We start from the raw sequence: 14,099 nt of genomic DNA on the forward strand, positions 1-14,099 counted from the left end.
ACACACTGTCGGCTGGTCCTCAACCACTCCTCCACCCTCTGGTGGACACCAGCTCGCTCCTCCCCCGGCAGATGGCAGCGAGTCCTCCGGCACCTTGTGGCAGGCAGTGATCACTCTGTTCCCAGGCAGATGGCCGCTGCTGCTCTCCTGGTGGATGGCAATGGCGAGGACTCCACAACAGCACATCTCTCCTCCCTCCCAGGCTTTGACAGCATTGTAACAGTTCAAGGAGGGGCAAGGAGGAGTCGGGAACTGACTGAACAGTCAACATAAAGTTTAATAGTATAAATTAGCTTAAACCATAGAACATAAAACATAAGCATGGCTGCGTTTGTGTCTCTCTCATTCTTTCTCTCTCAAACTGGTGCCTTGGGCTCCCCTTTATGTCGCTCTACCGCTGATCAGCTGATTTAATGCCGGCCGTGCATCATCATGGCCCGGCCACACTCTCCTCCTCATCACAGCTACTGCTCACATCATTATGTCCATCTTCTAATTACACTCTAATAAGGAATCTGGCATGCAAAAGACAATTAGGCCAATAGATTTTCACCCACTCAGTCAGTTGAGTATGACTGTAAATTTAAGCACCTATGCACCTATGGTGTGTTTGTGTGCGTGCAGTGTGTGTGTCGTGTCTGCGTTGTGTGTGCGTGCATGTGCGTGGCTTCAGTAAGGTGCAGATCATTATCAAGTGAATGGTCACCTCCAGTATTGCTGAGCTATCCGAAAAGCTCTTGCTGTAACTGTAACTGTAACACATACACTTGTAATGATGGACTCCTACACAAACAGATGCTTGCACATAAACACATCCAAAATTAGATCCTGACCATATAGAATACACAAATCTTAAACTGTCAAGCCAGTAAATGGAAAGTCTATAACAAAGTACCACAAATCTGTCTCCTACCACACTAGAATTTAGCACTTAGCAATGAACATCACTTATACACAATTAGATTTAGATGTTGATTGCAATGTTAATATTTGGAAATAAACTCAATGCACTATTCTATTGTTAGTTATTGTTGCCTCAGTCTGCTGAGAGTGATTCAGCATCCGCTGTTCAATAATCAGCAATTTAAGGCAATTTAATCCAGGCCACATTTAGGGCACATTGACAAATAAGGTTGTCCGAGGTGCTAAAAATGTAAAATATAAAAACAAATCAAGTTTAAAATTTCTTAGAAAATGTAAACTTTGTGTCCATATTTGAATTAAATAAATAAAATCTAAATCACAATTTATTATATAAAACATTTATAGCAGTTTTCTAAAATAATACAAAATAAATAATTATTTAAAATATGTCAATTGGAGTAACGATCATGTAAAAAATACATATTAAAATGCTTTCCTTGCACCTTGAATTTAATTGAGTGCAAGCAACTTAATAATTAAGTTCCCAAACCTATTTTTCTAGGTAAAAAATATTTTTTTTACAAATACTATGATTTTTGAAGTTATGAATATCGAGAAGTTTTTCCATATGACCTGAACAAAATGTATCTTTTCATAAAATGTTAAAATATCTGATTTTTTTATTTTAGTTTTTATTTAGTTTTTTTTTACATGGGTCATCTCTGCATTGTTGTTTTTGTTTGTTTGTTTTTTCACATGACAACCAAATGGCTACCTGCATGTTGGACACATACACTTGTAATGATGGACTCCTACACAAACAGATGCTTGCACATAAACACATCCAAAATTAGATCCTGACCATTTGTTTTATTTATATACATATTATAATATATATAAAATATTATGAAGCAGCATGAAGCATTTAGATGTTTTCATTGATCATGGCATAAACAGTTATTTTTTGCAAAACTGTTTATTTATTTTCTATTTTAATGGATTCCCAACAAATTCCCAACATGCATGGAAACTTTGAAGAAGCTAACAGTTTGATTTGTTTAACATTTTTGGTCATATAATTCCCATACAGTACTTCCATTTGAGCTATTCATTGTATGACATTTTGATGACTTTATCATTATTCCAATAATTTTGAAAATAGTAATAATAATAAGTTAGTATGGGTGTCCAATCTTTTGACAAGTATATATTTAAAGAGTATGTTTGCTATGGATCTTTGATGGAAGGGCATTTTATTTGCACCAGGAACTCAGAAAAAAGACAAAAAAAAAAAGTTTTCAAATAATATATTATTGCTCATTGCCAGAATGAAACCAATACAATAAATTAAAGCAACAATGCGTGAAACTTTAAATAGTCCATAAATGTAAGTACATTTCATTTACACATCTATATGCAAAATGTAGAGATTTACAGCTTTGTATATTGTGCTGCTGGAAGCAGCTTGTCTGTTTGTAGCCAGCCAGCCATTCTGAGCATGCTCAGTGCACAGCAGTAGATCTGAGAGAATCTCATCTTGAACATACACTTAATATTTTCACTCTCCTATTGTGAATAAAACTGATAACACTGAATAATGACATTATTGAATGCAACTGCCCATATTACTGAATTTACTGAACATAAATGTAACATTGGGCAATGATCTTGCGCAATGTTGCACAGCAATTACTGAACATCTTTAAAATGGGTTCTTCCTCACATTTGGTTGCCCTAATTTGCCTGAAATCAGCATAAACATACTCACTTTTTCAATCATTCATTCATTCATGTTTAATGTCTTTTTATGATCTTTGTGTCCTCCTTCATTTTGAGTGTACCTTTGGATGACATGCCTGAATAAGGTCACTCTGTGAGGTCTTTGGTGTGCATATTATTATGTAGACAATAAGCTCTCTAAAACTGACTGTACTCCAGCACCATCACCACTAAATCACTTATTGCAAAAGTAATGGATGGCATCTTTTGTTAATCAGTTTACCTTTTCCTCAACGACACCTCTTTCAACCCAGGTTCAAATGATTGGCAATGAAAGGGGTTAGAAACAAATCCCCCAAAAGCTCTGTAACAACATAACTTTTTGATAAACAGTTTATTGCTCGCTTCAGTCATTATACTTGGGTTTATTTCCTTTATGATGAAAAACACTACTGTAGTTTAATGTCATCTTTGTCATGAGACCTCAATGACCTCCATGCTACCAGAGAAACTCGACTGCTTCCCCAGATTTCCGAACTCCTCACAGCTTTGCGTTGTGTTAATTCCCTCTTCAAACTCCATTTGGCAGCTGCGCCGCTTGTACTTCGTGTCTACTTGCGATAGACTACAGACTATCGCTTTCCCTTCCTCAAGCCAGCTGTTCTGAAACTCCCGGGGCTCCTGCGTTTTGTCTCTTTGGTGTACACCAAGGTTAGAGGTGCCAGATTGGCCACTGTGGCTGAATGCCGCAAAAGCAGGACTGCTGCCAAAGTGCATCATGCTCCCCGTCACTGTTCCAGATGGTGCCAAATTAGAGCCTAAGAACCAAGGGCAGTCATCCGTTGGTGTGATAGGGGTGGTGGCCTGATTCAAGCCTCTGTGCGTGGTCCAAGTAGCAGATGTACCCAGCGGCAAGCTGAGGAAAGACTGCGTCTTCAAGTTGGTCTCACAAATGGAATCCTGTGGTATTGGCCTACATTTAGCCTGGTTTAAATTGAGGGAAAGAGACGTGGAAGATAACCTCTGAAAACTGCCATTTTCCTGCCTCTCTCTTTGCTGGCTAACTTTGCTTGGGCAATCCACCATTGAAGGGTACTGACACACACTGTTGGTACTCTTTAGGCTTTTGAGTCTGCAGAGTTTGGGTATGTTTTCAGATACTGATGATGAGAGGTTGGAAGAGAAATGCTTGTTTTGTTTTGAGAACACAGACTTGATATTGAGCGATAAGGAGCACTTGAGTCTTTTGTTTTGAAGGATTTGCTCTGTGGAGAGATGAAGGGAGCTCAGTTCTTTCTGTAGTGTGGTAGGTGATGGAGGCTTTGTGATGATCTCTGTAGTTTCTTGAGTTCTTTCTGAACTTTGCTGCTCCATCTTTTTGAGCTCCAACACTTCTTCATGCTGCTCTGCTAACCTCATGGGATCACGTGGAACATTTTTCTCCATTTGCATGGCTCTCTCAAATTCCAGCAGCTGACCCAAGAAGTTGAAATTTGGAGATATTGATGGTCGACGATCCTTCACAAACCTACAGGACATCAGATAAAAACAATTTTTTATTTTTTTTGCCCAAACCAAAAATGTTCTCATTTTTAGGAGACCTTGATAAATGAAGCCATGCTTATTTGAACATTAAAGTCACAGTGAATTGGCTTGACAAGTACAGACTTCTTTCACTTGTGACTTTTAAAAACAAAATAGCCAATAGCCTTAATTTGACATCACAACCATGAACATGATTTTCTACTTGCTATGGCTAGTTAGACACAAATGGTATTAGGGGGAGGAGCATTCTCATTCTAAGGAGCAATTGATTGGACAAAATGCTGTGTGAGTTATCAATATTTTTGGTCCATATTCCAATAAGTTAGAGACTCTAAGGGAAAATAATATAATCTAAAAGTGATTTTTGTCGATGTTTAGAAGTTTGCTAGCATATAGTTTGCTTCAAAGCTTACAGAAATTAATTTTTAATTCTTTGGAAATGTGTACTGTATTTTCAGACTGATCTCACTGTGAATTCAGGGACAGGTTGAAAGTTCTTCAGCTGAAATTGTTCTATGTTTAACGAAATTCAAACATTGTCCCCAGTGGCCGAAGCTGAAAGTGTTGCTGAACGTATGGGCATGTGAAAGCTCCAGTAAAATGTGAAATGGCCACAGAGTGGCTTAAAAAGTGAGCTGTGAAGCAAGTTGTTTTTAGTTGTAAATTATGTAATACAGTTAATGAGAACACATGTTTTATTTACCATATGCCCTAACCTTAAACCTAACTGTCAGTGGAGTAGTTCAAGTAGAAATATAATTTTAGAATGACAGTACAAGCTTATGTTCTTCATTGATTATGTGCATACGATTACTTCCTTGTTTCCACAAGACCAGAACATCTGTCTCAGAGGCTGCGTTTGGAAAGTGCTATCAGAAGCTTCATAGGTAAAGGTAAATGCATTTGAATTTATGCAAGGATGTTTGATAGGAGATGGTGTTTGTCAGTTACTCAGCAGAATGGGGTTGATGAACAGGGAATATAAAGATTCAGAAGCATCATATATAGTTCATGTGTCATCATGTTGGTATTTTTAATGTTTGCAACATTACAACCCATTGAAACAACTATTTCTATCCCTCATATCCTCGTATACATTCATGTCAAATTACATTTGGAGTCTACCCTGCCTAAAGTCCATAGAGTGTCTAAATGTCAGATGAACTGTAGTTACCTGTACGCATCATCTGATGACAGGCCCATAGTTTTCATTATGTAGGCAATGGCAATGGTTGCAGAACGGGATATGCCAGCCAAGCAATGGACGATGACTCTGCAGTTTGACACCTTGGCTTTGTCTGCGGATAGAGAGAGCGGTAAACTGGTCAAAAGCATTTCCACTGTTAAAGCGCTAACAAAGCATGTGATAATCTCAAAATGCTGATCTCACTCATACCTCCCTTAACTGCTGATACACAGAGGGTTTGTGTTAACCACACACCTAGCCTTAATTATGTCCTTAAGCTAAACTTCTCAGGACTTGCTTTCTAGATATTGCATGGCATTCTTACCAATGAACTCATTGGTTTTCTCCAACCATGGAAGTAACTTCTCACAGTAGTTGTCATTGACGGGAATGCGCATGAAGTAGCTGTCACTGATGAAGTCAGGTTTGGGACAGGTGTTACTGGCATTCAGGACATAGACAATTCCATTCTGAGCCATTAGTTCCTGTGAAAAGTTGGAAGTTTTGATGAAGTTTAGAGGAAATCCTTGCCAAAAGAGTATTTCTGAAGAACTGAGTCACAGACAATATGGTTTGAGAGAGAAGAAAACAATCCACACAGATGGGTTTTGACATTTTATATTTACATCTTCCTTCAGCACAAATTCCAATCAGATCTGTGTGTCTGCTTGTCATTCATGCCAGAGCTTTTGAAAGTAAGAAAGATGTAGAATGATAACGTCAAGAATTCTTTTTTGCCGGTGAGTCTCATGCCAACTTGACAGCACTAACATTTAAGTCAAGATGACATCAATGTAAACATTTTACTAGAATGCATTCGCTTGTCTGTTAGTAGTAAAGTCATTAGGTATGATGCAAATCAGTGATACAATGGTATGCACAAATAAAACTATTCCCTATTATCAGATGATGCCTTATGAATTTATTATGTTTAAATAATGAAAATAGCTGATGAATGATTTAGAGTGAAAGGAAATAGATATTGAAATGCTTGCTTTTTTTTTTTACTGATATTTACAGTTGCCTTGTCTGTAGGCAACAGTAATATCCCTTAATTTACATTATATTAAAATTATTATAAATATATATAATAAATGTAATAATTCAGATTGTTAAAATACATTACATTATTGTGGCAGACAAGTAAAGCACTGATTAAGCAATCCAAAAAGTGGCTTAAGAAGGTAATATATTGCTTATTTCATATCATTGAACATATCATTGGCCTACAGAGGTAGATTTATGAGGGGTTTTCTAAGGACACATCTATACATGCGTCAGACAGACACATTTGGAGTGACTCACTTTGGTTCTGTCATGTTATAAAAAGCCTTTTTAGTATTCTGTTAAATGTACAGTTGTTTGAAACTAGAAAAACATGTCTTGAGATCACTCTCCTTCCAGCTGTGTTTGAATGCTTCTTCATCTTGTGCTGTCTTTTGAAAGTCTGGTTTGTAGCCTGTACAGCTGCAGTAGTGCTTTAAAGTCCACTGACCTTATTGAGGACATCTCTTTGGGAGCCCAGGTATAGGTGGGGCAGGATACGTGTGGGACCAACATTGGCCACAGGTAGGCAGGGCTGGGACAGGCTGAGAGGCAGAATAGTGGCTTGTTTACTCTCATACAAGTCAGGAAAACATGAGGAGAATGCTGCAAAGCCACCTGAGAAGGTTACAGAGAAGATTACTGTTTTATTAAAATGTATCTTTTGTCTTTCATGATTCAGCTTACCACACTTATGTGAGCACATTCAGGTTAAACCAAGATAGAAACAACCATATCTTACTGAATATTATTCCCATTGTGTGTTGTTCTTGCACACTCATTCACATACAGCACACTGCAAACTCAATTACTTACTGTAAAAATGTAAAACAGCAACAATGAAGGGGGTTTCCAAACATCCTAACCGACTGTATTACACATGAACCCCAAACGCAACCTCCGCTGGGGCCAAGAAGCTTTTCCGCAACAGCAGAAACATCCTGTTGTTTCAACCTTGCCTTAGCCATACTAGACAATCCAGAAATGGTTGGCGTACACTACAAACCCTCTACAGAACTCAAAATATTTTGGTTTCTTTGAATATGTGGTAGCTTTTAACACATTCTGAATTCCTACTGACAGATCCCATTGAGGTTTCGTTTTTCACATAAGCAAACCGATCATGCATAACCAGCAACTTCAGGTGTAACAAACAGCTTAGCCCGCACATCCGTCTGCTTATGGAAGCATAATGACTCTAATGTTAGGTTGCAAGAGTGGCTAACCCCCTCTGTGAAAAGGAAATGAGAAAACCAATAGTGAAAGGTGAGCTCTGCAACTTTACAAGGCAGATAGAATGTCCATGTCTGGTTCTCCGGTCTCCTGCTTCCTGCATGATTCCATCTCCTCTCCCAGAGACCAGGATCACACTGCGGGAATGAGGCAGCCCACAGGAACAATCACACCCAATCAGAATTTAGAGGAAACACACACTCACACACTTTCTCTTACCCATACACATTCGCACACATCCATTTATTCTGGAATTCTAGCTTCTGAGCCTCACAGAACCAATAGTGTGTTACCAAGAGTACACACAAACACCCATTTGTGTACAAAAAGTTCAGAATGAAGCCCTGACCCAAATCAATTTCAATAAGATTAAAGATTCTGTCAGATACAGAATTTCTTCATGTGCTAATAAATTGCACTTACATTAAGTCAACAATATCACTGATTAAAAAACAATATGAAAAAAATTAAAACCTACGCTTTTAAAATAAAAAATTGACCGACTCTTATTGTGGAGTTCTGCAACTCTGATGAAGTATTTTTTCTCCACTTCTCTTCTTTAACCACAGACTCAGACCTTAAAACAGCATCATGTTAGCTCTATGCAAATGCACATTCAAATGCCATATATAAAGTAATTCTACTCAATAAATCTATAAAGAAAATAATAAAGATGAAAGGAACTAGCTTTCTTGGTTCTAGATGCAACTGAAAGAACACATCTGGCAATTGATTTAATTTAAAATGCTGATTTGGAATCAGTACTCGTCTGCAAATCTGGGACATGTTACCTCAGACTAAGTAAGGCCAGCAGGCAGGGCAATGACATCACTTTGGGTTAGTGTTCAAGTTTGGCTGGATCATTTGTCTTGCACACATACTGTACAGATGCATGCAAATACAGGAGGGAAACATTTGGGAGATGAAGCATATGATACAGTGTGAGAGAAAAGAGATAGAAGATGCAAAAAAGATTTTAATTTGGGTAATAAAGCAGATGAGCTTAGAGGCGTGAGATAAGAGCCTGTAGATGCATGTGACTGGAGAAGGTTGACATAAAGACTTACTTATTCAATTCATCCACCCCCCTCATCAATGTATTCATTCATCAGTCTACAATATCAATTCATGCATTTACAAGCTTAATTTACTCTCTCATTCACAGAAGATAAAGTGTTCTCTGGCTGTTCTCTTTCTAAGTAATGTTCACATGACATCATTCGGCATTAGATCTGCTGTGTGACTAGTGGTGAGTCAAACCAAACAAACCTGTTTTAAAGACCTTTTCACAAACTGAGTCACACATGACATCCTGACAATTTTGCCGTGAGAGTGTGTTGCGTAACCTGGTCTTGTCATAGAAAAATAGTGTCAGTGTTATTTAAATTACAGCGGTGTATTTGGTTACACACATGTATGCACATACACGCAGCTTCTATTGTTTTTATATAAGGCAAATTGTAATTACTACAGACTACCCTACACCTTAAAAGAAAACTTTTAGTATTTTTTGGAATGCAAACACTAGGCCTATTTGCTTTATTTATTAATACATTTTCCAATTGATGACATCATCCAGTTTAGATCATCACTAGCTCACCACATTTTTGTCCCTCAAAAGTTAGGTTTAGATTTAGGGTGCGGGTAAGGGGGTTACACTTCATATTTAGGTTTAGGTTTGGGGTTAAACTTAGGGGGAATAACGTAATGACATTGTATGTTGGTTCATTTATTTATATCTCCTCTATAGGAGTAAAGGTTTCTAACAATTCCACACTACTATTATGACTTGTCATGAGATCGAGTTGTCCCTGGAATGATTAGTGTGCTATATCATATGCTATATATCATGCAGATAGCCCACATAGAGAAAGTTAGAATGTGTTGAAGGCTAGAGAAAGAGAAATCTAGCATACATAAGCTTTAACTCCAGTAGACATGAGCGTTATATGAAATAGGGCAGACCTGGTTGGCGGTCGGGATGACTGCAACATTCCAAAAGAGTGATGTCACTGTGTCCTAGTGAACAGGGCTGGGGCTGTTATACAGACAGCATATCTGCTCTAAATGGGCTGCATGACTTACATGCACGCATGTAGCTACCTCACCTAGACAAAAGTGACTTTATTTATTGTTTTATTGCCAACAATAATCAATACCCCATTGATGACTTCTGACAAACTACAGAATGCGATATTGTGTGTGTGGTGTGTGTGTGTGTGTGTGTGTGTGTGTATTTATTTATTTATTTTAAAACTACAAAAACAGCTACAGATATTTATGTTAAAGGAATAGTTCACCCAAAAATGAAAATTCTCTCATCATTTACTCACCTTTATGCCATCCCATATGTGTATGACGTTCTTTCATCTGCTGTTCTCAAATGAAGATTTTTAGATGAATGTTTCAGCTCTTTTTGTTCAATGCAAGTGAATGTATGGCAAACTTTTGAAGCTCCAAAAATCACACAAGACAGCATTAAAGTAGTCCATAAGACTCCAGGGGTTACATCTATATCTTCAGAAGCGTCATGATAGGTGTGGGTAAGAAACAGACCACTTTTACATTTTTCTTTTTGTGTTTTTGGTGATTCACATTATTCATGCTTACTGCCCACTATTGGGTAGGGAGAAGAATTTCAAGCAAAAAAGGACTTAAATATTTATCTGTTTCTCATGAATTAAGACACTGGAGTTATATGGATTTCTTTTATAATGTCTCTGTGCTTTTTGGAGCATCAGCATTTTGGCACCCATTCACTTGTATTGTATGTGCCTACAGAGCTGAAATATTCTTCTAAAAATCTTCATTTGTCTTCTGCAAAAGAAAGTCATACACATCTTGGGATGGAATGAGTGTGAGTAAATTATGAGATAATTATTTTTTTATTAATTCAATTTTTGGGTGAACTATCCCTTTAAAAGTTATCTCCCGTGTATGTTGTGGTATGCCTCATCATCTGGTTTTGAAATTTTAGAATCTCCAAAACTTCCCTTCTATAGGGTGCAGTGACATCAGTCCCCGAATATGCCCTCATTGCTTCACATGCTGCACAGGAGTTAAACAACATAGAAGTCTTACTCATAGCTAAGAGTGAGCTAGTACACAGTTGAGAAAAAGAAGCCAGAACAGTACCACTAACTATCCTCCCTATCATAACATCTAATTAAATTATTGATTGTTTTGCTTGTTTTTGTTTATTCTGGAACAAATGGTCCTCGAGCCAAAGAAGAGGAGTGCATGTGCTGTTTTAAAATGGAAAATATTATGTGCATTATCTGCCTATAGTGTGTGAGAGTGTGTGTGTGTGTGTGAGAGAGAGAGAGTGAGAGAGAGAGAAAGAAAGAGAGAGGACTACAGATCTGTAGTATTTAGGGCCTTGCTGAGCATGAGCTTACAACAAGCATGCTAAATTTGTTAAGAGGGACATGATACTCCAGCAAGTTCAGACACATTCAGGTTGATGGTGTGACACAATGCCATATTCCAAATGTCACAGTCATCGGGTTACCTTTTGCAGTTGATGTCAGCGCATGATAGACTGGAGGCAATTAAAAACTGAAATAGTATTGCAAATCTTCACCTGAAAGTTTTGGCACATTCTAAATATATAATAATAAATTATGCGTGAGAACGTATTGCAACAAAGCAGTCAATATTACCACATCATGGGAATGTCTTTAGTTCCCATTAAAATAGTATGCATAAGATAATTTATTTAAAAACATCCATGAGTATTTTAATATGGATTAATATGAATAATCATTAATAATCATTAAAAAATAAAAACAGTAAGAGGGACCTTAAAAAAAAAAAAAATGAAGCCCTAGTCATAATAAGTGTTATTTTTTAATGTTCGTTCTATAGGAAAATTATCTGCAGTGTGCATTCACTTTCAGTTTGCTCATAATGGATACTGTAACACATTGTAAAGTTCTCTGTGTGTGAATACAAACAGGGAAGGTATATTTAAATAAAGTCAGATTCAAAATCATGACCACATGTCCACCCCCACAACAAATTGTCATACACATCAAAGTATAAGAAGAAACTTTTACTCAGTTCCTAGAAACTGAGATGCAACAGCAAGGTATGAATGATACACACACATACTTGCACATACATTTGTATGGACATAGGTGCACACAAAGCACATGCTTATCCCAATGGCAAGGTAGAGATTAAGATTAGAGTATAAAAAAATATGCAAACCAAGCTTGAATAACCTAAAAACTGGCAAACAAATAATGCAAAACATGAACACTTCCCATGTTTTCACACACAAACATACATCTAAAACAACCCAAACACTCTCAGAGTCAGTCAGTCTTACAAACTCACCTCTCAGATCTCGCCCTTCCTTGATGCGCCTGACACGCATCTTCAGCCTCATCTCACTCTCGTGCATGTCTGCCCACAACTGAGGAGAGATCACCAAGTCAATGGGCATCCAGGCAACACGGGGAGGACACTGGTGTCTTTCTGTCCTTGCAGATAATTTATGAAACAGCCTCGCAATCCAATCGGAGGTCAACCCGGTGCTAATGACAACTGGAGCTTAATAAACAAGCCACAGCCACACTCTTTCCTCTCTGTGCGTCTATTCACTTCTGACTTCTACTGAGAGTGCTGCTGCCTCTATTGTTGCGCCTCCTCCCTCCCAACCTCTGTCACTCCCTCCCTGTCTGTGAATGAGCGAAGTGGCTATGCTCTAGTGGGGCCTGTGTTCAGTAATAGCTCATGTGTAAGGCATGTAACCACATTCCTGACTCATCACACAACTATGCGGCCACCAATGGGGCCAGTACCGGACTCGGAGGGAAGAGCTCCTATGCCTGCTGGCCAACACTGAGTGGTGTGAGTGTGTCCATGTCTGAGTGTGTGTTTTGCAATTAAGAAAAGAACTGTAGTTGTTTTTGTAGGACCAATTTATCTTCTTGTTATAGCAGGTAATCAGCAGTGCTTATGTAATGGGCAAATTATCACCCACATGATCTGTGTCCAGTCACTGGGAAGTCCATGTTGACTCACTAATGGAAGTTCATCACTTCTTAACAATAGAACATGTTGTCCTTGAATTACCATTAATCAGCTTTGATCATGGCTAACATCATCCATCAATCATTAGCTGTTGAAAGGAGAGATTGAAACCACTTATTCAGATAAAAGTCATGCTATGCTCTCCAATCTCCTATTAAAATGCAGCTTAAACCAACCTTGTTTTCTGGTCGAAGTTGTTCTTTTGTGGAAAAGTGCCCAAAACCCCCTCTAAAACCAGTCAAGAGACCATTCAGTTCACAACAGATAAGTGCACAAACCCTTCTAAAACCAGACAATATACCAGTCTGACTAGCTGAAACGTGCCCCAAACCCCTGTAAATCCAGTCAAGAGACCAGTATGACCACTCTACCAGTTTTAGAGGGTTCTGGACACTTTTAACTAAATCAGCCTGGCCATCTAAAAAGTGTGCAAACCCCTCTAAAATCAGTAAAGAGACCAGTCTGACCAGCAGAAAAGTGCCCAAAACCCCCATAAAACCAGACCAGAGACCAGGCTGACCAGCAGAAAAGTGCACAAATTCCCTCTAAAAGCAGAAAAGAGACCAGTCTGACCAACTGAAAGGTGGCCCAAACCCCTCTAAAACTGGTTAAGAAACCAGCCTGACAAGCTGAGAAGTGCCAAAAAACCCTATAAAACCAACCAAGAGACAAGCCTGTCCACCAGAAAAGGGTGCAAACCCACCTTAAACCAGTAAAGACAACAGTTGACCAGCTGCAAAGTGCCCAAAACCCATCTAAAACTAGTCAAGAAACCATCCTGACCAGCTGGAGTGTGCCAAAAACCCTTCTAACTGCAGCATAAAATTAATCAAACCCCTCTAAAATGATACATGAGATCAGTCTGACGAGGCTGAAAAGTCCAAAACCCCTCTAAAACAGGTCAAGAGACCAGCTTGACAAGCTACAAAGTGTGCAAAACACCTCTAAAACAGGTTAAGAACACAGCTTTACCAGCTCCTATAAAGCCCTATAAACCAGTCAAGAAACCTGCAAAAAAGTGCTAGCCGGACCAAAGTGGGAGGTCAGTAAATTGTCAACAAATAAACCCAAAAAGTAATTTTCACTACAATTGTTTACTTCCGGTCACTCTCCAATGCAAATCCAGGGGAATCAGTTCACGCTGACTCTCGCGTGATGTAAGCAAGCTGATCAAATGAAAGCAAAACCAAGCTTGAGAACAGCGTGCACTTTTGGTTGCAGTGTGTCAGTTCTCAATTGCATATGCCAGTACCTTTACATCACGCGTCTGATTCTCGTCATGGACACATATTGGAGGGCAACCAGAAGTAAACAATTATATTTAAAGGACTTAAATATCTGTTTCTCACCAAAAGCGAACGTATTGCTATAGAAGACATTAATTTAACCACTAAAGACATGTGGATTACTTTCCCTACGATTGTCTGTGCTTTTTGGAGCTTTAAAGTGCTGATTACCATCCACTTGC

The 14,099-nt window shown here is 38.4% G+C and overlaps 1 protein-coding gene across 1 annotated transcript; it reads right to left on the reverse strand.

Annotated features, from left to right (window-relative positions):
* Positions 1-1,694: 1,694 nt before the first annotated feature.
* Positions 1,695-12,233, reverse strand: LOC127623144 (dual specificity protein phosphatase 8-like). Its single transcript, XM_052097416.1, has 5 exons — positions 11,933-12,233; positions 6,810-6,976; positions 5,640-5,799; positions 5,303-5,426; positions 1,695-4,111 (listed from the first exon to the last, which is right to left on the reverse strand). Exons 1-5 carry the CDS (start codon positions 12,039-12,041, stop codon positions 3,058-3,060), a joined length of 1,614 nt encoding a protein of 537 aa, XP_051953376.1. The 5' UTR covers positions 12,042-12,233; the 3' UTR covers positions 1,695-3,057.
* Between the last annotated feature and the right edge of the window lie 1,866 nt (positions 12,234-14,099).

Source organism: Xyrauchen texanus, chromosome 29 (assembly GCF_025860055.1).
Source record: "Xyrauchen texanus isolate HMW12.3.18 chromosome 29, RBS_HiC_50CHRs, whole genome shotgun sequence".
NCBI lineage: Eukaryota > Metazoa > Chordata > Actinopteri > Cypriniformes > Catostomidae > Xyrauchen > Xyrauchen texanus.

Bases quoted from the DNA above. Each gene is read 5' to 3' on its own strand.
- LOC127623144 (XM_052097416.1), bottom strand. From the start codon at position 12,041: ATGCCCATTGACTTGGTGATCTCTCCTCAGTTGTGGGCAGACATGCAC. The intron at 6,977-11,932 runs GTGAGTTTGTAA...TAACCTTCTCAG, and splicing joins GGAAGGGCGAGATCTGAGAG to GTGGCTTTGCAGCATTCTCC. The intron at 5,800-6,809 runs GTCAGTGGACTT...AACTTTTCACAG, and splicing joins AAAGAGATGTCCTCAATAAG to GAACTAATGGCTCAGAATGG.